We start from the raw sequence: 24,403 nt of genomic DNA, 5'->3' as shown, positions 1-24,403 counted from the left end.
AAGCAACAACTCTCTCTCTTTTGGAGTGATTATCGCAATTACTTTAATATATTAGTGGCAAAACCACTCTAGAGATTTAGAGAGTAAATTGTATACTATATTTTTATAAATTATAAATTGTATATTACAAAGTTTTTAAAGGGTCATTAAATACGAAAAAACTTTTAATTTTATTACACAGATTTAAATAATTTCTTGCAATTTTGAGAAAATAAATTTCTCGAGAACGCGAAGGAGATCACATTGAAGCTTAGATGAAATTTAAAAAATACACCACTTGATGTGCTTTTCACTTAATTAATCCGAAACTTTTTAAATAAATTATGTATCGTTATTAATAGGAACAATACGGTTCAACAACTGCGATCTTTTTGCGAACTCATTTAGGCAAGCGATTCAACGAAAACAAGGTTGAAGTTATGAACGGCCAATGTCAGGAATCAATCTAACGTTGTTTCACCAGATTATACGTCTCGCGTCTCCCCCTCGAGAGAGGAGTTGTTGAACAGCGGACGCCATCTTGTCAGGCGTGCCTACGCGAAAGCACCCTACGGCTGTGCCCTTCGATCATCCTCTGATCCTGTAACTATTCTCTCTCCCTGATTACGTGATAGCATCGTCATTCGAGTGTCGTAGGGCAACGAGCGTTTCACGGCTGCTGAAACCCCGTCTTCTCGACGAGTCGCGATCTTCGATATTAGATACGCAAACATAATATTGCGGAACATTAATATTTTGTTAGCAAAAAGAGGGCCGGATGAGTTCTTATTGTTTTATGTGTATATATAAAATAAAAATAATATATAATAACTATAATTATAAAAAAATTAATATATATATAAATGTAGGTACAAGATGTAAAACTAAAGGTGTCACAGACTATTATTTCTAAAAGCAAAATACGAAATGTTTGTTTCCTGTCAATCGTTTGGTGTCGAAAGTAACATCATATAAAGAAGTTATTTTTCTTTCTAGGTGCATGGATAATGTTTCGACTTTCGACACCGAACGGTTAATAGAAAATAAAAATTTCATATTTCGCTTAGTTTTAGAAATAATAGTCAGTAACATCTTTAGCTTCACACCCTGTATAGTACAAAATAAAAAGTACATATTCGTATCTTTTTTAAATTAAAAGCTACGTTAGAATGTCCTCTCTCGCCTGCCTTTACCTTCCGCTGAGAGCGTTCGCTGCAATTTATTAGCGTTGATCCGCGGCTAATGCGCCGCTCGCTGAGACCGCGGTCAATAATTATGACAAACTCCGTCCCGCTTGTCTGTCATGAGACCACCGTAGTTCCTCCACGGTTAACCGGATTAGACTACGCCAAGGCGCACTTGGCCAGCCTGGCCTTCCAGGCTCCGACTCGTGACCTTTCGTCGCGTTGCGTCGCGCCGCGCCGCGTCGCGCTGCAACGAGCGTTGCTACGTATCATTGCTGCATCGCGTCGCGTCGCTAATTCTGAAATATGACTGAAATATGACTGTCGTGCGCACGCTTCCTTTTCGTCCGCACCCCCGCAGCCTCTTCAAGTTGACGCTTCCCATGAAAACCGTCAGGAAAAGACGGGATGAGACAGTCTGGGAAAGTCGATAAACTCGGCTCTCGCGATGCTCCAGACATTTTCTTCCCCGGATCGAAGGATCGAAAGTCGAGGACAGTGACTTCCTCTACCGCGACGAAGAGGTACGGGGGCGATGATCCAAGCTATCGTCGAGAGGCATCGATTTTCCGACGCGGCGCGGCGTTCAGCCCGAGTAGCACGCCCGCGAGCCAGGAGATCGGTCGCGATAGCAAACTCTCCTCGGTTGTGATATCAAATTGAAAAGGACTGGAGGAAACGTTTCGAAGCAAGAAGAAAGCGAAGAGGGAATCGCGCGCTGTCGCTCGTCGAGAAGAGGAGCCGCAAGCGCGCCTTAATGGTCCACGCGCAGCGGTACACACGTGTGCGGATTCTGGTATGCGCTATACGTGTTATAATTCACCTGGAACAGTCATAACTCACGACACGGCTTCTACGGTAGACAGTCGAGCATGGGCGGAGCACTCTTCCCTATTTATTGCCCCCGATGCGCGCCCGTGACGCACCGCCGGACGAATTCTCCGATGAGAGGCTTCACGCTTCGCCTCTCGTCTCGTTCGAGAGACACCCTGGCCGGATATACGACAACACGAATATTTCAGGAGCGAGACCAAGATTCGCTCGGATCGGACAGAGATACGTCTCCCGATCGAGATGCTCGCCTCCTGCGGACGCGTTTTACTCGCGCGCAACAAACGCGCATTCTCGCGCCGGCCATTAAATATTTAAGCGTCACCCCTGGAAACGTAGCGTGTAAGAGGATATACTTCTGGTGGTAGTTAAGATAGGACGATAAGAGATAATAGCTATAAGATAATGAACGCGCGATATAGTTCCCGCGATTCGTCTCGGGAGAGATCAAGGGGAGGCGCGTTTTTCCTCGTCTTCCCCGGCAGGTAGCCGCGTCTTGTACGTGCGCACTCTCCCCCGCGCTCCTATAGCGCGTCCAGAAGCTGCGTGTCTCGCCATTGTTGAGCTTAGGATCCATTAGAGAGCTCCGATGTTTATTGCATGCGAGCGCTATCGGAGCGCGGCCGACCGACCGGTCTCCCCGATCGCTCGGGTCTCCGACCGGCATGGCACCGGGTCCGACGTCTGTCGATACGGAATTTGTGAAAGGATAATGGCAAAAGCTAGGAAGCGATCGTAGAACGAAAATAAACCTGTTGTTTCTCCACGACGGAATATTCCGCTACCGTTTGACAATTCGCGCAGCTGTAGACAATAGTCAATGTTGTCGCGATCTTCGAGGTAGTCGCGAAATAAACGGCGAGTCCTGGAAATGTGACAACCGAAGGTTGCGGATAAATGTGAAGTTCTGTTCTCAGCAGAATCTTCGACGGAATCCTCGAAGAGGAATGATCGAAACAGCTATATACGATATCCAAAACACACACTGTTAAATTTATAGTGTCAAATTATACTCAATTTGACTCATTTTTAACCATTTCTATATAAGTCGTCACTGCTCTTATTTTATGTATCGTTAATTTAACTAAACCAATAAAGTTAAAATAATAATGTGTTTTGTGTTAAAATAAATAATAAATTTCAACACACATATAGTAGTTAAAAATAACAATGTTATTTAACTCAAGGTATTGATTTAAATTTCATCCTTTAATATTTAACAGTGTAAAATCCCATATCGTCACAAACGATCACGAATGAATACTTCCGAACGAATATGAACAGACATAGCGAGAGCTTTTCTTTCTTGTGCCGAAATATCTTGTACAAGATGTGAAATATATTCGTCGACATAAAGAGGCACATGAGAAATTTATAAGTTTATCACGATTAAATCGCTAATAATTTTTCGAAAGAGGAGAAATTATAATTTCCGAAAACATTTCTTCAGCTACGGGATAAGAGTATATCCGTATACCCATCTTTTTCAGATTGAAACCGCAATAAAGTTCCATTATCCTGGAAGATGCGTTGACATTATGACAGAAACTACGATATTTTCATTCAAGGGAATTACGTTTTATATTTTACAAAAGGACTGACGTAATTATTCCGGTGTTTTAATGTACAATTTAGCCGATACGATCTAACATGTCAGAGGCATCGTCTAAGCGCGACCGATCCGGTAAGCAGTTGACCGGTAGGTCGAACCTGTCCGAGCGCGTGTGCGGCAATATTGCATTATTATTTATTAATTCAGAGCATACTAGATGCGTATCTCTCTCTCTGCACCGCACCATTCGGGATCACGACTCTCTTATCTCATAGAGGCAGTACAGTGGCTCTCGACTCGCTGGATCCTGTACGACGAAAGCATTAAACGACAATTGACAAGGAAGTCGGGTAACAACGTGAAATTGAAAAAGTGAATTGAAAAAATATTCGACTTTTTTCAATAAAAATATGAATAAAATAATATATTTCGAGTGATAATATACATCATATTCAATAAATATGATAAGATAAATTATATCTTCAAATATCTCAAATAGCTCAAATTTCATATAATTTAACAAGGAAATTCTTCAGATGAAGAATTGGAAATTGAAACGCCGCGTCTTTAAACATGGTTGATCCAGCGAGTAAAAAAAATAACGAATTTTAATTGACTGATGTTCAGGAGAACCCGAATGGCCTCGTTCGTCGCCCACGTTTGCTCGTACGCGAAATTCTTCGTCGTCCGAATCGATCCTCATTGGTGCGTTTATTTGCCGCGGAGCTGGGGCGAGGCGAGGCTGAATTCTAGCTCGGCAGAAGCGGATCTCGAGGCGAGAATACCACTGGACGTCACGGACAGTGTCCACCGGCGTGGTACCTTTCCTTGCGCCGCAATCTCGTGGCATCGTTCTGACCTTTTGGTACAGCCAGCCGGCTACTGTTCTGTGATTACCATGATAATTCGTTGACTCGCCCATACCACTCGCGCTCTGCCCTATGGCACGCCGCAGATAATATGCGATACACCGTACAGCCTGACGCTTAACGATCGCAGTTGCGCGGCGTGCGCTTTAAACGGCCATTGTCTCTAACTTCGGCCGAATAGCCGAGGCATCGTGAAACAAATCGCTCGTCGAGCAATCCGCGCGAATGGGTGGAAAAAACCAGGCCAAAGCTGCATGGCCGGCACCGGTGCGGATGGGGCGAGTGGGACGGTGGAAAACCGTCCAAATCGTTCGCGCGATCCCGACGGAACAGTTTAACGTTTAACGTTTACATATCTCCCGCCCCTCTCTGACCTGGTCAGCCATCTAGAATACGCCGGTTCGATGAACCAGTTCCGGAACGCGGATCTGCAAATCGCTAATCTCGTCGATGGCCGTGCTACCTAGATCGGTCAAATCGCGTAGTTCCGTCATCAGCGCGAGCTCATTAATGTTCGCACTTCCGTTCCTGGGAATGTGTGCTTGTATAATATTGTGTAGAATAGCACAGAATAAAATTCTCAAGATAGAGGTACAGTTGTTGGCCACTCTATAATGATTGGCCACATGTTAAAACATTAAAGATTATAAAGAAATAAATACTATTAAAATGAATGAATTATAAATACAAAAATATTTAATACACTTTTAAAAGAAACACTTTTAAACATTTTAATAGTATTTCTTTATAATCTTTAATTTTTTAGGTTTGGCCAATCATTCTAAAGTGGCCAACAACTGTACTGTTTATACCCCTATCTCACAATGTGGAAAACAAAATTTGTATAAACTTTTGTCATGTGATTGATGTAATAAAGTTCGCAAAAATGCAATAAACAACGGGAGATAAAAGTAAAAAATTAAAAAAAATGAACCAACATAGCTAACTTCAATTTTTGAAAAAAAAAATAAATCTTAACAAAGTTTCTTAAAATATTATCAACTTGTAAGTTTTAGTAAACTGACAAACTTTATCAATTAACGTATCAGCGTGTATTACTAGACACAGAGAACTCAATTTTTAGTAAAAATTCAAAAAAATGTATACTCAAGAGCTCATTTATAACAATTAATGCTGCTTTTTTATATTGCTCTATTTCCTCACATAAAAAGTTTAAACTTATCGGCTGGCAACAGAAATTGATCCTTTGTTGTATAGTGTCTCTATATATGGGAACTATTTCTTCGTAGTTTTTCTATGTTTTTACGTACTTCATAATTGGTTTGTGTAACATATTTGGTATTGTTGTTTCTAAGACTTGTACGTGTATATGTACTTATTATGAATAACATAATATGTAATAATTTTTCCTTTTTTTGGCCCTCCCACTGACCATTTCTAAATTCATCTATCACTTTTAAAATAAAATTTTATTACAATCAGAATTTGACACTTTGCAAGATTCTCTTGTAAGAATTTTGAAAAACTTACATTTGCCGTATATTTATAATATATACTTTTTATTTATATCAGACCTTTTTCGTTAAAAAGTAGCAAAAATTTCTTCGATATTGGATCCGCCATTTTGTATCTTCAAATTTTGACTATACACGGAAAGGACGGTTTTGCTGAAGTATCTAAAAATTTAGCTAGATACAGATCTGAAAATAATTTTGTTGCACTATCAAATTAATTATAGTAGGTCGGTGAGAAGTATGATGATAATGCTGTAAAAAATTTTGATATTTTAGCAAACTTTTCAGTTTGAGTGTTCTACATAATTATTTTAATGGTCCAACAAAATTATTTTCAGATCTGTATCTAGCTAAATTTTTAAATACTTCAGCAAAACCGTTCTTTCCATGTACAGATTTAAAATCAGAAGCCTAAAAAACTCTACGTACAAAATTTTATACGCCAAATATAAGCCATAGTTAATTTTTTTCAATTTGGCTGCCATATTGAATCCATCTTGATTTCTAAATTTTGATTTCAAATTTGCAATTAACTCTCAAAACCCCCATAAACAAAAATTCAGCAAACTACGATTATTCAGCAGAAATTTTGTGCCACGAAAGGTTAATGTTCGCTTCTGTTCCTGGGAATACATGTGATTATATATATAATTGTGCAAAATAAAAGGCGAAAAATTGTGTAAAATAAAATTCTCAAAATATCTCACAATGTGAAAAACAAAATTTATAAACTCTTATGTGATTAATGTAACAAAATTCGCAAGAAATTCAATAAACAGCGGGCGATAAGAGTTAAAAATTAATTAAATAAACCAACATAGCCAATTTTAATTTTTGAAAAAAAAAATCTCAACAAAGTTTGTTAAAATATTATCAACTTGTCAGTTTTTATAAACTGACAAACTTTATCAATTAACGTACCAGCGTGTTCACTAGACATAGAGAATTCGATATTTTTAGCAAGAAGAATTCTAGAAAACACGCTAATTTATAATGCTGTACTTTTTCAACGTTGCTCTATTTCCCGCATAAATTTAGGTTTAAACTTATCGGCTGGCAACCTATAAGTTATACATATATAAAAGATTTCGTGTTCAAAAAGCGATAACGATAATGAGAGCATATATCGCGTTATTAAGCGTATCCTTGCGCAACCTTTACCGAGCTAATGCCCTTCCGTTTGGCTGCATCCCGCGAAATAAAATTCGAGATCCCTCCTTCGGCAAACACACGGTACTTTCGATTATAGGAAGGAAGATTACGGGGGGAAAAGGGAAGGTTTTATCCGCCTCGCTCGTCCGCGCCTTTCTTCCCTTTACGCGCACGGTAACCATGCCTCCTCCGGTTCTCAACCCCTGTCTCCCCCCCCCCGAGCCGCGTGGCAGCGTGGATATACAAAGGGTGAAGGGTCCACCCTTAGGTCCCGGAAGACGAAGCTGACTGGTCGGTCGATCGGCAAAAGCGTCACGATAGGTCGTAGGGTGTGGTCCGGCCGCTTTTCTGCGCTATCAAGGCTCGTAAAAGAAGAAGGGTCGGTCGTCAGCTCGATCGATTTTCCGCTCTCTCCCTCCATCATCGGACGAGAGGTCGAAAAAAGAGACGAACAGTACGCACGCACGCACGCACGCGGTGCGTGTGGCGCAAAAATGTTGCCGTGCGTGGCGACGGCGGCGATAGCAACGGTGACGGTGGCGGTGGCGGTGGCGGTGGCGGCTGCGGCGGTGGCGACGGCGGCGATGGTGACGGTGGCGGGTGGTGGTGTGCAAAAAAGTGTCGGCTCCGGCGTCAGTGGTATGTGCGTCTCTCTGGTGTGTGCGAAGGAAACCGCCCTCGTCGTTAACCGTCGTCCGTTCCTCCGTCGCCGGTGGGATTTTTCCTCCTTACCTCGCGCCTTCCCGCGCCGGCGACGCCTGTGCACGACGTCGAGCGTCGTCGGGCGTCGAGCGCGACGAAATGAGGGCCCGGCGATGCGCGCTTCGCACCTGCGTACAAGATACCGCAGCACGTCGATGCATCGCACGTGGACCGTGGACGTGCCGCCGCTACCGCCGGCGCCGCCATCAGGAGGTGAGGTGAGGAGAGAAGAGCGAGTGAGTAGACGCGACATCGAAAACGCGGGTCGGAGGTCGAAACACTTGACGCGGACGATGCGCTCTCGCTTTTCTTCCTTTTTTTTTTCTCTTTCAAGTGCCAATTCGGATCAGCGCGACGCGGCGACGCTCGCCGAGATATCGCAGATCGAGGAATGGTGCAGCTTGCGCCTGAATAAAAATTAGGATGCAACCGACGATTGCTCTTCATCTCTAACAGTCAATTTTTCTTCTCTATCGCTCTTCCACCCGATAACGATTACTCCGGATGAATTAATTCCGATTCCGTAGACGCAGTCCGACGTCGTCGACAAAAATCAGATACTGTTGATTCAACCCTTAAACGCAACCCTTCCGCGAGAGTCTGGACACGGTCCACGTGAATCATCGCGCCGACATTGTTCGTCGGACCGACACGCTGCTCCATATCGTACACGGCGTCCTCCACATCGATTCGCTCTCATCCCCCTCCCTCCTTCTATCCCATTTGCTTATCAATTTTAGAATTTTATGCAACACGGACGATTTTGGGAGTCGGCCGCATGAATGGTTCTTCCACCTGCAGCCGTGGGACATATCTGAACGTTTTCCAAAAAACTGGACTTCAAATTGAATTATATATGTACTAGCTTACAAGCCACAAAATGGCGGAAAACATTAAGTCCGCTATAATTTTAATTATTGAAACGTCGCGACGTTAGAGTGATTCAACATTGACTGTCGTCAGGTTTTGTTTAACTGAAGCAACGATGTCTTATTAAATACTTTCTTTCAGCTATACAGATTTTCTCAGAGATAAATGAACTTACGCGACGCAAGAAGGAGATATGAAATGGCGGAAAATGTTAAGCCTACTTTTAACCATTGGCCATTTGTTTTATTACAATACCTTAGCTACAGGAAAAAAGAAATGTCAAATCAAAATTTATATACTCATATCTATATACGCAACAACGGGTACTTCTTATAAAAATTTCAACTTTTTATTTCAACTTTTTTTCTTGGTTGAACTATATAAATGACTTCATTCAAGTAAGTTTTCTTCGTTTAACAATATATATTTCATTTCAAGATTATAGATTGTTACGTATATATACGAATATATAAGTGTTGATTTGATAGGGGTAAACAGTACACAGTTGTTGACCACTCTAAAAAATTAATGTTTTTTAATTATAAAAAAATAATAATTATAATATTTTTATATTTATAATTAAAAACATTTTATTAGTATTTCTTTATAATCTTTAATTTTTTAAGATGTGGCCAATCACTGTAGAGTGGCCTGCAACAACTATACTGTTTACCCCTACTTTTTTTCTGTGTATTAGATGAATTAGAAACCTTTCTCTTCAGCGCAAAATAGTCAAGAATTCATTCGGAAGAATGCTTTTCTATCGTTTTGCACAAAAAAAAAGCGTAAGACGTATTTATTATTTCCAAGAGGGAAGTATATATAAGGCTAAGTCTATAGCCCCTAGTTACCTCGACCTATAAGGTCTTTTGTAACTGCTCCCTTTCTTTAGAATAGGTTCAAGCTATAATTAATAAACTATTAATAAGCTATTAATAAACTTTAAAATGACTCTAGGGTGTCTTTTTATTTTTTCAGGTATTGCAAAATTAAAACGTATTAAAAAACTTAGAGTTAAAGATTTGTAGAAGAATATAAACTTTCTCTCGTCATTGTATAAAAGCTATTTCGTAAACCGATTAAATCAACTGCATGCGTCGGCTATACGTCATATCGCGTCGTTTAAAACTCTCCATTCTCTTAAATCTTTTTTTACACCTATTATTTATTTATCGTTCGTCCATGAGGGGTAATGACATCAGAAACCAGAACTGGACGTTTCGTCCCCGTATCTAAGTATACGCGACCCGAAAGGATCGCGAGTTCTCGCGTGCATCCTCACAGCCACCTTTTATCTCGTTCTCCCGATAACGCTTCCGGCACACCGTTACTTCGTGGCGTGCATAAAATCGCTGCGGATGACTAGGTGCACTTCTGAGTACTTAGCGTAATGAATAAGACGAACAGTCTCGGCCGACGAGCGGTCATTAAACGCTTCCGACGTATTTGAATGCGGCAACGTTTCAGAAAACGTTTGGTCTCGCAGAAACTGAGAAAGAAAAAGAGATAGACGGATATCGCGCTCTGAGGAAGAGACGTCCAACCTTCCTCCCGTAACCCTCTCGCGTAATTTATCGCGTACCGTAAATTACAGCCGCCTAAAAAAATTATATAATTTGCATTTAGCGCTTATGTGTTAAACGATCTACGAGAACTGCACAAATATAAATACTAATAAGAACTTTCTGCAAAAGTCGAAAGGTTTAAAAGAGGCCTATGTCCAGCAATGAACAAGATCGCCTGATTGATGATAATTGCCGGTATTCATATAGTCCGTTCTTATTATATTTCAAGACCGTCTTAAGTAATGTCTTAAGATGCTAATATGGCTCTGTGGGTGGTACATATTCATAATCAAATCTTATATTTAAGATCGTCTCAAGTTTATTTTTAGATAATGTATAACTCATTTCATTGGCTACGGAGTATGTAAAGGTAAACTTAAGATGAGCTTATATATAAGACCTTGACTTTTTGACTATGAATACCGGCCTAAGAACCGTACTAATGTATCTTGATATACATTTTATCTATGCGTATATTTTAATTTTCCAATAAATTTTCGCATTTTGCAGCATGTAAAGATAAACGACGATCTTATACATAAGACCTTGACTATGAATACCGGTCTAAAAGAACCGACTACTAATGTATCTTGATATACATTTTGTCTATGCGTATATTTTGCAAAATTGTAATATAACAGGATCTTGAACTCTGACACGAATTGTAGCTAGTGGACTTAATGTCACTTAAGCACTTTTTCCTTTATTTAATTAAAAACTAAAATAGCGTATAAAAACGCGATCTTCAAAGAAGTTTTACGAGTAAATAATTGCTTTTGGGATATCTTTTTCAGATACCAGAACGCTCGCGCGGTGGACGGTAAGAACGGAAAATGTTGGGGATGATTTGGGCCTTAGTGGTCCTGTGGTGGCTGCGTTTGAATCCTACTGGCCTGCTAAGTCCCAAGTTATCTCCGGCGTAAGCGCGATGGTGCCTCTCGCCGACTGAAAGAAACTGTCCAGCGAATATTTCCCTAAGTCTTAAAGGAACGCGTTCGTCTCTGAGACACAACGGTAAAGCCTTTAATTATGTAACGAATATACCGATGTTTATGTCTGTAGACAGTTGATTGGTAATAATAATTAGGGCATGAGAAGTGTAAGAAGGAAAATTCATTTCCTATTTCGATATTTCCAATTACGTTTCTCCTTTTTGTTCTACGTTTTAAAGAAAGTACAACAATTTGGCGTTTACAATAATAATTTCTCACTTTTTTATGTATTTTTCACAACGCTCGAACAATGAAATGTAAGAGAAAACAATAGCTGTTATTTCATTTCAAACTTATTTGTTATTCAAAATAAAAGATCATTTAAAAAATATCGTTATTTAAGCGTTAAGAGTTCCAAAATCTCTTAAAGGAAACTTAAGAACTTATAAAAGTTCTTACGTTCAGGAACTCACATGGCCGGTATTCATAGTCCATTCTTATTTCAAGACCGTCTTAAGTAATGTCTTAAGATGCTAACACAGTCATTTTATTGGCCGGATGGAGTCTTAAGACTGCCTTTGACCAAACTTGACGATCTTAAATATAGAATCTGATTATGAATACCGGTCATATAATATGAAACTATGAAATAAAGTTTGACGATGTGTGAATATAGTATAGAATATAAGAGATATGTGCTTGTGAATATTACAATTCTTAAATGTTCCCATTATTTTGAGGAATTACTTTGAATTCAATTGTCACCTGTATACGTTTAGATGTGCATGTGTGTGTCGTACGTAGTCGATCACCTGCAGCGATCACGGGAAAGTCAGATAAAATATATATTGACCTATGCAATAAATCTAATCGTAATTAATAATTTACGCAGCTATTATTATCCGTCAATCCCTGCGTTTCCTAACTGTCCTTTTCGAATCTAAGTATCACCCCTTTTGCAAAAACTAAACTTTCTCCGAGATTTTTCAGAGAAACTTGCCGCAGATTTGTTAAAGAAAAAACTATTAAAATTAAAACAATTAAAAGTGTAAATCGTGATTGAGCGAAAATGGTTTCAGCCATTTATTTTACAACGATTAATCGAGATAAATTTAATTTTCATCATTGTACCAGTCGAGAACTCGGCTAATTTTAAAATACATTGACTTTTTAAATGTCTCTTCTTTTCAGATTTTATTATTAATTATATAGTAATATCTTTATTTTTATTTGTTATTAATTATACAGCAATATTTTTAATTCCGATATGGTATAAAAGATACTTGTTGCCAATTAGGTATGTCTGATGATTGTGAATGTCCCGATTAAAAAATTAAATTATTAATGAAGGCGCAAGTTTTCGAGACGGAATTTGTTGAGGCAGCTTTGGGGTTTCTATGCGGCATGTGCCTCGACACGGAATGAACGCAATGCCCTTGGAAATCCCAAAGGAGTCCAACGCATTGCAACGACAATCGGAGGATGGATTTACGAGGACGATCTATTGGACTCACCGATTTTGCGCCGTCGGTCAGCAGCTCGGTTCTGCGGAATCTCGGATAATCACCGCGCAACGGGGTTTCATTGTCCTGAATCTGCCAATCAAGATTCTGCAAATCCAGCAGGAACCTATTCATTTTTTTCATGTGATTCCTGTAACGCAATACATTCTTGAGTTTATGCGGCTAATAATTTCATACTAGCGTTGTTTAATTTATCTCGAGCGCAGCTAAAATTTAAGTAAAAGTATAGAAAAAGTATCGGATCAAAATATTCAAGTGCAAATTATATTTTATATACTATATATAATACAATATACGATGTAAATACAACACGTATTCAAGTCGAATACTGCTCGAGATGTCAACTGAAATCGCCAATAACATAAAAGTTCTTTTAAGAACTTATAACGACAATAACATTTTTTTTAAGTTATCTACTTGATGCGCTCAACAATTTTGCAAATTAATAATTTACAGAGAATTATTAATTTAATTTACAAGATTGTAATGTCACTAAAATTCCATTTTAGATTATAATTATTTACAAAAAAATTCAGTTATTAAGAAGCAATTGTTTTAGACATAAAATATAATCAGATTTAAAATTGCGCAGAAATAAAGTTCTACGTATAAAAAAACAACTCGTTTTTTTTTTATATAATAATACTCTACTTTTACAAGTTTTTTTTACTAGAATATTACGTACCTTTGCAAGATTTGTCCAAATGATAACGCACCACACCGTCCTTCCACTGATACCTACCAGCCGAAACTATTGTTAAATGTCGACTAGTCCAAACGGATCGCTAATTGAAAAACTATCAACATGTCGATTTACAGTCGTCGCGGTTAACAGTTTACAAGTATGAGGGATTCACATCAAGGTCGATCGTCGGAATTGTGATTGTATACTCGAGAAAACCGTGACGCGTTATGCTCGAATAAAGAAAATACTAAAAGTTCTAATACACGTATATTTCTTAAGTATATTTACCAAAAAAGCAATTTTTAAATAGAATTTCGCATAAATTATGAATCGTGATAATGGAATAAAATAAATAAAACGTGACGTGGAAGGGACACCGTAGTTTAATGTCGAAATCCGAGAAATGCCGAACTTGAGCATATTATGTAAAGCAAGCGGATTTTCAAACGGTAATACGGAATCTAGGGACATGCTATGACGTTATATTAATATAGATAAAGGTACGCTTAGATGTTATCAGAAATAAAGGATTTATTAAGGATTTAAAAATATTTATAAATATCTCGAACATGTTGACATTAAACACACATTGACATTCGTCTAATGATTAGAAGTGGAGGTCAATGAAATCAAAGTATTTTTTTTCTTTTTTATTTTTGATTCAGCACGCGTTTCGGCGCTGTTACGTATTTGTGCATATATGCATTCGCTGCATATCATTTCGCTACTCAACGTAATGTTCCCCCGGAACACACCGCGGTTAATTCCAGGCATCGTTTTCCTCGAAAGCCTTCTTGTCAGCCACGACGGCTGCCGCTTGCTCCTTGCGTTTCTTGCGCCTTTTACCTGCATACGAGACAAATCGGGCCCGTTAATGCAAAGGGCAGAAATAAAAAAGAGCGTGTAATACTTACCCGTGGCAACTTGCCACTCGTCGTCATTCTCCGGTGCCTTCACGCCGTTGGCCGTCGACTTCTCGTCATCCTTCGCGTCCACGTTCCTGCGGACAATTCTCGTCATGTAACGCGTATATAAGAGTTTCCGTCAGCGTGGCAAATGTAATATCTTTCCGCCGAAAGTCGGGCGTAAAGAGGAACTCATTCACGCAGATTCTACCGATTTACATTCCCGCTTCCTTATATCCCGCGATATCGGCTCTATTTAACGAGAACGCAACGCACGTGCACACGTGATGCTGCATATTCATAAGTCGCGAGCCTCACAGCAACGCAGTTCCGCGAGCGGCCCCGACACGCGCGTCGAGTAAATTCCTCGGGCGTAATGTATGATAATGCCAATAATGCACAACCGCGAGCGGGCGAGCGATCGGTCGGTCGGTCGGCCGGCCGGTCGATCCCTCTCTCTTTCGCGATTGCATCCACCGCGCTCGCGCGCCCGAGGTGCCTTCCTCTCGATGTCGACGTTAAAAACGTCGGCTCCTCGTCCGTTCAGCCGCAAATTCCCTCGATCGTGGATTTAAAAGCGTATCTTATCTCTCAACTGGTGCCGAATAATAGTGCCTAAAAGGGGTTCTTCTTCATCCATCGAGCCGACTCCGGAAACGATCATCCCTAGGCAGACCAACAGCTTCTCTTAGAGCTTAAATCGACCGATTGTAAATTCCATGTCCTCTCAATGACCATTCTACGCTTCTTAGAAACACCATCCGTCTGTCCCTCGCCGCGCCGTTGTGACCGCGACGTTTCTTGTCATTCGACGTTCAAGTCGTTCCGCGGCACGGAAACGCGTGCACGCGCGGCGCGGCGCAGCGCATAGCAGCGGGGGAGAGTTACGAGCACGGTGATTGCGAGCACGTGGGCGATTCATTAATATCGTGTCGCTCGCGAGACTGAGCAATGTTGTGACTACAATGCGGTGGATAGACTGCAGAGCGGTTAAACGAGAAAAGGAGATACATATATATATGTATATATGGGCTGTGCTCGGCGGACGAAGACCGCGGCTAACGACAGTTGACTGGAACATGTGCCCGGTGTATTGATTACCGCGGCCGGCAGTACCTCGTTAAAGACTTTCTCATAGACGCGCCGCTTTAAACGCACGATTGACTACTTGCTGCCATTCGAGGAAACACGGTTTTTTTTTTTGCAAAAAAAAAGAGGAAAAATCTTCAGTCCTCTTCTCGGAAAATATTACGGACGACATATTTTTAGCAGTTGATAATTTCTTTGCTTTCCGTCATCCGATTACCGAACGCGCGTTAGATGTTATTTTAGTAATCCGAGATATATTAAGAAAATAAAAATGAGCGCGGATTTAACTGGAATCCTTTACATTATTATAGTATAACGTAATCGTGGCGTTTAATAAAGCAAAAAATTAAAAGATGCAAAAATATTAAACGATTTACATGATTTCACGCTTCTACACGTTATTCTATGTAATTCCCATAGATATACCAGTCACTCACACGCCGATGATATTTTGCAAACCGGACCAGGGGGGCAAGAGGAAGAGAAGGAAAAGGTAGGAAAAGGAGGCGCAGGCAGGATGAGAAGAAGCAGAAGGGGAAAGGAAGAAGAAGAGCAAGAAGACTAAATAGGCCTAGTAGAGGAGAGTAAGCGTCGCGTGCATTAATTCAGAACAAGGTCTACAGCCCTATGCAAATCTCTCGTGTACAGGAAATCCTAGGAGGCCGCCTAGGGTCTTATCCCTCTCTCTGTCTTTCTATCGTCTTGGAAATCATACCGGACTTATAACGCGTTATTCATCCTTGCGTTTAATACATCTCGCACGAACGTGATAGCTCGCGGCGGAAAATAAATTGCGATAGAGACCATTCATTTTTGGAACACGAACGCATACGATTTCCAAGATTGCGACGTAATGTAAACATATACATATATATCCCTACCCTGTGAAAGATTTATACAAGATTCTTATAAAACCTTGCTTTTCTCTAAACACTAAGTTAACTGTGTTAACATTAGAATTACCAAGGGGGTCAAAATAATCCGTTTGAAATTTTTTAATAATTTATTACTTATTTTTAAAACATCTTAATTTCTGAAATTTTCTCTGACTTTTATTAAAAATAGATGATTAATATTAATAATTTATTTTCTCTTTTTCTGTTTTCTTTTCTAAGATTTCTTCGGTAAAAATAAATATAGATTAATCTCTGGTAGTTAATAGTGTTAATTTAGAAACAGAAAATCATTTAACATCAATTTTAAATCTAAAATTCACAGTAAAATTCTCTGAACACAACATAGGAAAACGTTTAGAAAAGGTTTTTTTTTTTAATTTATAGTAAAAGAATCCGAGAGTTAATTTTAACTAAAATAGCGAATTTGATTGGATGCACTCAGTGCGCACTGGTGCATATTAAAGCTGTTGTACACTGATTTAACTTCTAATCTTTAAAGTAAAATGCAAATATCTCGACTGATCAAATGCCCAATACATATTTTATCAAATAGAACAATAAAGAATACTGAGGATTTCGTGATTTAACTTGTTTATATTAAACATGCACTTTATATATATATATATATATATATATATATATATATATATATATATATAACGTATATATATATATATATATATATATATATATATATATTTATATATATATATACGTTGATTTGTATATAACGGCTTTAATATGTACCAGTGCGCACTGAGTGCATCTAATTGAATTCGCTATAATATTTGCGGAAGTGACCAGTAAGTTGAATTGATTGTGCAAAATGTCACAACAGAATCCATGCATGATGTATAACTTACTCGGATGATGACAACTTTCGTTTGCGGTCCTCAGAAGAGACATCGGCCTGCAAGGTGGCTTGATGCTGGCCATATTTTTGTATTTTGCAAACAGTTCCCTTGGACAAGTTCGCCATCACAGCGCTAGCCTGATCGCGACGATATAAGCCTATATACGCGGATGTATCAGATAACCATGAAACATATCCACCTCCTGTAAACGAAGAGATAGAGGGATTTATTATATCTCTTCACATATATCTTTTATGTCAATTCTAATCTCATTTATATAAAAAAGAACGTTATCATTCATTTTGTACTATTTTATATATAATTTAATACTCACCAAATGGGCTAAAGAGTTGACTTATATCCGCGTGTTTCCATTCTTTGGGGAATGTTATGTGAAATACGTGCTCTCTGCTAGGATTTGCTAAAAAAAATATATGAAAAGAAAGATATATTACATTGCTAAAAAAAATATATGAAAAGAAAAAGACATATTAAACGAAGGTGATGTATCTCTAATCGATCAAGCCTACTTAGAACTTGATCCGTTCACTGAGATCTCAACATATCGCAAAACGTCACGTCGCGTAAAAGAGTCACAGTCGGTCTCGCTCCGCGTGTAGGTACTTGGCGCGAGACACTACCGTGTCTCTTGATTCTTTCTATCTCTCACTTATAAAATAATTTTATTAATATTATATAATAAAATAATAAAATTTAAAAATAACACTAATACAGTGATATTGCGATACCACTCTTTAGTGACACTATATAAATATACTTACGATCTTTTCCTACCAAGTTTACGTATGGAAAATCTTTCAGTCTTGCTATAGGAAGTCTGTATAAAGAAAAAAGAATTATAAATAAAGAGGAAAATAAATATAATTAAATAAATAAGAGTAATTATAAGCTTTATATAGGTAAAAGTGTAAGATATTACTTAATACTACTGACAAAAACATACTCACTTGTTAAGAAAAGGATTAAGCAACGGTGAATTCGGTAACACCGTAGCATTTTCGGAGTTTTGCAATGTGCCTGAAATAAACAACATGTATTTATTGACGAATGTTATAAAACAAAATTAATTATTGAACTAATTCAGTTTATCCATTGATGTATGTAATTGATTAATATATGAAATATAAATAAATATAAATGAGAAACATACATCATCTGATCTACAAAATGTTTTTCTCATATTTAAAACAATCAATTACTTACAAAAGTGAATAACAACATTGACAAAGGTATTATCCGGCATTGTGATATTTATACCCGATATATTACTGACCAAGATAATTGGACAATGCAATGAAGCATAATCCAGTGATGTACGCGTCATATCCTGCCTCGTGTGATTTTTCTGTTGATATCGAATAACTGCGTCCCTCAACAGGCTCGATATCGGGAATGGAAAAAGGAGGCTTGCTCACAATGTCTAATAATATGTTCAAATTCGACGACGACACAAGCTCTTTAAATTGCTGCGATTGACAGATGACTTTTGTATCCAATAAACTTAAATAAAAAAAAACGATAAATTTTTGCAACAGTTCTTACTTCTAGATATTATACATAGAGACTATATTATGCTGTAGCAAGTGTGTAATATTCAAAATTAAAATTCTTAATTTAATATATACAGGGTGTCCCTGCACTCATTGTCAGTGCCAAAACTGACACAGCGACTTTAGCATATAAAAATAAGTCGAAAATGTCTAATAAAAATATGTATGTCCGAATTCGAACGGTTTCGGAGTTATACAGTAGGTACTGAAGTTGCTTTTGTAAGAAAACATAAATTGAAGTAAACATTATTTAATGTTCTTTATTCTGTTTAAAGCTTTACAAAAGGTGCTAAAAAATTCCTCCACAATTCAGAACAATTATGGTAACTGACACTTAATGCTGCCGATGTTATCCGCAAAACTCCAAACGTATATTTTTCAAAAAGTTTGAAACAATTTATTAATTTGTGCTAAAAAGTGTGTTGAAGTCGACGGAGGAATTTTTTAAGCATCTTTTGTAAAGTTTTAAACAAAATAAAGAACATTAAACAACATTTACTTCAAATGTTTTTTTTATGAAAGTAACTTCAATACCCTATAACTCCATTCAAATTCGGACATATGTTTATTAGATATTTTCGACTTGTTTTCATGTACTAAAGACGCTGTGCCAGTTTTGGTACTGAGTGTAGATACACTCTGTATATATACGCAAATACATATACATATATGTGTAGCAATCGTGGCGGAGAGTAATCTTCACTGTTTTAGTGAGCCGAAGATCCGGGTTCAACTCCGATAAAAAATTCGTCAGTTTGACCGCCACAATCGCCACCTCTCAGATGTTGATGGCAACCCATCGAGAGTATCTTGTCACAAGAATCTCTCTGTATTTAAAGAGGTTGACTACAGAGTTAAAAAGTTTTGAGTAAAAGTTTGAAGTGATTGTAACTGTTTCCGAGACAATAAACTAATACATATAAAAATGTTTGTGCCTTACCTAGGAAACAAACCATGAATCAAAGTCTTGAAATCCGAATAGTTACTTGGCAAAGGTGTAAAAAATTGATGTATAATATGACACAGATCTAACAGCATATTATGTCCCACTATTATCTTTTCCTGAAATAAGATTAAAATATATTTAAACAATTAATAAGGGTAAACAAAAAGAGTTTACATACAAAGCAAAACAATATCTCATCTTTTTCTTATTTAAAAAAATATGAAAAAATATTGCTTATAGAGAAAGTTTCAAGACTATTAAAAAGATTATATTTATCATTAATTCATTATATCCACTCATCGAAGTTTTTATATATAATTAAGAATCCATCTGTGTACTTACAGACTCTACAATCTTTTTCAGCAGGTTGCTGAGTCCTACGGCCTGTTTAATCTCCAATTTTTCCTTTTCACGTTTCTCATTTTCCCTTTCTTCCTCTTCCTCCTTGGTACCTACTCTCTGGACCAAAAGACAGTTCCAGGTATTCTCAATTTTACTTTCAACTTTCACTTTATTAGGCCACCTGACTCGCGCCTCTTGATATACCAGTCTCCTCATAAAACCATTACATCTGTCTATCGTCAACTCTTTTGCATCTGAGGCAAGAAAATTCTCTATTCTAGAACTGAAATTCATGCACCATGTATTTTCTCTTTAATATACAATTAGTCATTTTTATAATCTCCCTCACAAATCACATTTTTCTCTTAACTTTATTTTATTAGGTTAAAAGAAAGTGAGCAAAAACATAGGATTACCATATCTCTTCTATTTGAGGCTTGTCGTTATCTGGTATTGGAATTATATCTTGATTGTTTTCCTCTTTGAGTTTCTGTTTTTCCTCCAGGCGTTTGACAAGCTTTTCCTCTTCGTTGGCACTGAGATACGGTATGCCATGCTTGAACAGCTTGTTGAAGTCAAAGTCTTGATTTGCTAGGAACGCTATGGACGACGCCTGGCACATAAACCTGCTGTCCGGTATATGGCGATTCAGCGGTTTGGGAAACACGTAGAAGTTATAAGAGCGCTGAGAATATCTGGAATGGACAAGCCGTTATTTCTCCCATTTCTGCAATTTCTCATCGCTATTTTCGGAAAGTGTTGATTCACGAATTAACGAATATCTCACTTGTTCGTTTGCGAGTTGTACGTGAAGACGGACAGACCAAACTGTACGAGCAGAAAGTCCATCGATCCCGCTCGTAGCTTGCCATAATACTGAGCCGGTGTGTCGAAGGGGCCTGCATCCGGACCCGAATTAAGGCCGGTAAACTCGCCGTCAATACTGAGAAAAGTAGCGTCCTTTAAGACGTTCTCCAACTCGCACAGCACGTCCTGAAAATCTACCGAGATCACGTTAAATTACGAAAAAAAAAAGCGATGAGGAAACATCGCGATGTTCTCATCAGTGAGGTTAACTTTGGTCGACGATTTATCGATAAACCAATTAATCAGCCGTACTCACTCGAGCTCGTCACTTCCATTATTTTCCTCGCGCCGTATACGCGGACCAACGCGAACGTTTTAATGCACGCACATGATCTGATGACGCGTGGGACGTGGGATCGAGAGAAAGGAAGCCGAGCTGCCTAGCAGATAGCAGACAGCAGACATGCCCGCGTTGGCCGTAAGGGCCGGTATTCATAGTTCTTAGATTCATTAGACCGTCTCTTAAGTTCAATCTTAAGATGTCATGAACCAATCACAGAGCCATATTAGCGTCTTAAGACATTACTTAAGACGATCTTGAAGACTATGATACCGGCCAAGGTGAAATTTCATGGGCAGTGAAAAGTAGCAGCAGATCGTACTGATTGGCTACAAAATAGAGAAGTTCTAGGAACTCGAGAACTTCTCACCTTAAAGGTGAAATTTCATAGGCAGTGAAAAGCAGCAGCAGATTGTACTAATTGGCTATAAAATAGAGAAGTTCTCGAGTTCCTAGAACTTCTCTATTTTGTAGCCAATCAGTACGATCTGCTGCTACTTTTCACTGCCCATGAAATTTCACCTTAAGGGTCGACAGGAGTAACACTACCGACCTCTATCGGCCTATCGGGTTGCTTAAGGAGATCCTGCAGTGACTGGCGAACTTCCTCGATGTCGATAATGTCAACCTTTCTAATTTTGTTTTCCCTATATCTGTCTTTGTCTAACAAAATGACATCTGTCCTTTTTTCGATTGCTTGCCATCTTACGCAAGATCCGGCAACTACTGTTGCTGCTCTTCTTGTCATCCTGCATCCGTATTTGCATTACTAAAATAATTATTAGATGGATCTTTTTTTGACGCATTGAATCTTACTTCTACTTACACGATATTATTCCTACATGTTTTTCCAAGGGCAGATGATAAAAATTATGTATGTATAAACTGCAGAATTTTTGTTTTAAGCAAATATTGTCGTCAGGTGACAGCTGCGTATGTGCCCAAATAAGTAATATTTTTAATTTTTTGGTGTTTTTGATATAAAATCGCGTTTTCTACCCTAGATTTTTGTGCGTACTTCAATTCTAGACCAAAAACTTGCAATTCTGTAAAGCCAATTAAAAGATCCATCGAAAAACAATAATGTCGGTAAATCATACGGCTGCAGGATCCTCTGGCCTGCGTTCAGAAACTTTTACCCAGGTAGAGTAGGAGTAGAGTTAAGGCCTTCACACACAAATCGACGGAAGACGTAAGACGTAAATCGTAAGGAAATCCACCAATCAGAGTCGACTATTCCCCTCTTTAAGAGGGAAGAAGAGGGAATAGTCGACTCTGATTAGTGGATTTCCTTACGATTTACGTCTTACGTCTTCCGTCGATTTGTGTGTCCGGGGCTTTAGAGTTGACTTCGGGTTACTGTCGTTTATGGACGACGAAAGTAACATCACGGGTTAACATGGCGCTCTCCCATCAAGCATTGAATATGAGTGAAAATATGGCAGCGCATCAGGAAAATAGTGTCCGTATCAAACGAGCTATTTCTTTTGTAATAGCACAAATCGCTGCTCAAGCCGCTAATTATTGTTAGAATAATGAAGTAGAGAGTCTCTAATCATTAGAGGCTCTCTATAATAAAGTGTAGTGCGGAAAAATTTCAAAGAGATATATAAGAGATATATAATTTCAAAGAGATTTATAAGAGATTCACCATATAAATCCACTGATACTGTTTTCAGTCACAGTTGCAAACAATTTGCTATTACAATTATTAAGGTACGGTTAATTAATAATTGAATTTTATATAATATCGATAGTCTAAAGCTAATTCGCCTATATAGTCATCTATGCTCATACAGACTTGAAATGTCTTTTTTCTATTACAATCCATCGATATGAAAGTAATTCTGTTAATCTCTATCAGTTTCTATGTCAACTTACTTGCCGTATTTTGAACGAGGACTAACCCGTCCTTGTTGAAAATTTGATTTCCTTTTTTATCTGTCACAAATACGATTTCTTGTCTGTTTTCAGACATTTTTCTCAATTTGCAATTTCAAACTATTAATTGCACGAAAGTATGAAAATCGTTGAAGCTCAATGTCGAAACGAAACGTATCCCTTTTTGTTCGCCGGTTCTTGTGAATAACTTTAACCTAAAAAAGGCGTGTTTCGAGAACATGCGTTATGTGCCCCTTATGTGACGGAATCTATATATGTGCGCATGTCGAGTAATTTCTACCTACCTCCTCGACGTGGGTAGAAATAGTTAACTCGAGAGTTGACTCAAGCGTGTTTCTGAACGCCACAAATGGGTCAACTCGGCATTTCTGAACGCCTCGAGTTAACTAGAGTTAGGGCTCAGTCACAATGAGAGAAATAAGGAATAAGATAAAGGAATAAGGAATAAGAGAATGTCGCATCTCACTTCAGTACACGTACATTAAAGTGAGATGCAACATGCCTTATTTCTAATTCCTTTATCTTATTCCTTATTCCTCTCATTGTGACTGAGCCTTTAAGGGGATCCTGCAGCCGTATGATTTACCGACATTATCGTTAATCAATGGATCTTTTAATTGGCTTTACAGAATTGCAAGTTTTTGGTCTAGAATTAAAGTCCGCACAAAAATCTAGGGTGGAAAACGCGATTTTATATCAAAAGCACCAAAAAATTAAAAATATTACTTATTGGGGCACATACACAGCTGTCACCTGACGACAATATTTGCTTAAAACAAAAATTCTACAGTTTATACGTACATAATGTTTATCATCCACCCTTGGGAAAACATGTAGGAATAATATCGTGTAAGTAGAAGTAAGATTCAATGCGTACAAAAAAAGATCCATCTAATAATTATTTTAGTGATGCAAATACGGATGCAGGATGACAAGAAGAGCAGCAACAGTAGTTGCCGGATCTTGCGTAAGATGGCGAGCAGTCGAAAAAAGGACAGATGTCATTTCGTTAGACAAAGACAGATATAGGGAAAACAAAATTAGAAAGGTTGACATTATCGACCTCGAGGAAGTTCGCCAGTCACTGCAGGATCCCCTTAACTCGAGTAAGGTTTCAGAACGCAGGCCTGGGGATGCTAAAGTGACTCAATTACCGACAATTACAGTCAAAGGTCTAATTTTGAAACGGCTTTATAGATCGCAAAATCCTTTTACAGGAGTAAAGTATAGGTACTAATGAAGGGTGGGAATGTAAAATAATTAGTAATAATTGAAAAAAATTAAAAATGTTGTTACCTCATTTTCTAATATAAACAGTTGTCTAAGTAATATGTACGAAATGAAATGTTCCCACCCTTCAGAAGACGTGCACAAACAATAACGTACCTTTGAAATTGAGATTGAAAGCCTGGAATAAAAATGAGACGTTCGA

The 24,403-nt window shown here is 38.3% G+C and overlaps 2 protein-coding genes across 4 annotated transcripts in view; both read right to left on the bottom strand.

The window, feature by feature from the left end:
- LOC139821721 (protein cortex) overlaps window positions 1-13,689 on the bottom strand; it is a 51,546-nt gene extending 37,857 nt beyond the window's left edge. The window contains exons 1-2 of one of the 3 annotated variants that reach the window (XM_071792988.1): window positions 13,320-13,689; window positions 12,626-12,764 (exon numbers count right to left, since the gene is read on the bottom strand). In XM_071792988.1, the coding sequence (XP_071649089.1) occupies window positions 12,626-12,757 (132 nt within the window). In that variant the 5' untranslated portion in view covers window positions 12,758-12,764; window positions 13,320-13,689. Of the gene's footprint in view, window positions 1-12,625; window positions 13,284-13,319 lie in introns of those variants that run through there. The other 2 variants (XM_071792989.1, XM_071792987.1) reach the window with 2 other exon arrangements.
- A 141-nt stretch (window positions 13,690-13,830) lies between these two features.
- LOC139821720 (poly(A)-specific ribonuclease PARN) lies at window positions 13,831-21,197 on the bottom strand. The gene is made up of 12 exons (XM_071792986.1): window positions 21,046-21,197; window positions 20,710-20,923; window positions 20,339-20,617; window positions 19,923-20,205; window positions 19,575-19,696; window positions 18,358-18,584; window positions 18,032-18,101; window positions 17,846-17,901; window positions 17,398-17,484; window positions 17,073-17,265; window positions 14,234-14,319; window positions 13,831-14,165 (listed from the first exon to the last, which is right to left on the bottom strand). Exons 1-12 carry the CDS (start codon window positions 21,062-21,064, stop codon window positions 14,080-14,082), a joined length of 1,722 nt encoding a protein of 573 aa, XP_071649087.1. The 5' UTR covers window positions 21,065-21,197; the 3' UTR covers window positions 13,831-14,079.
- Between the last annotated feature and the right edge of the window lie 3,206 nt (window positions 21,198-24,403).

Source organism: Temnothorax longispinosus, chromosome 11, assembly GCF_030848805.1.
Source record: "Temnothorax longispinosus isolate EJ_2023e chromosome 11, Tlon_JGU_v1, whole genome shotgun sequence".
Taxonomy (NCBI): Eukaryota; Metazoa; Arthropoda; class Insecta; order Hymenoptera; family Formicidae; genus Temnothorax; species Temnothorax longispinosus.
Note: the sequence above shows the minus strand (reverse complement) of the source record. Positions and strands in the feature narration are given on the sequence as shown.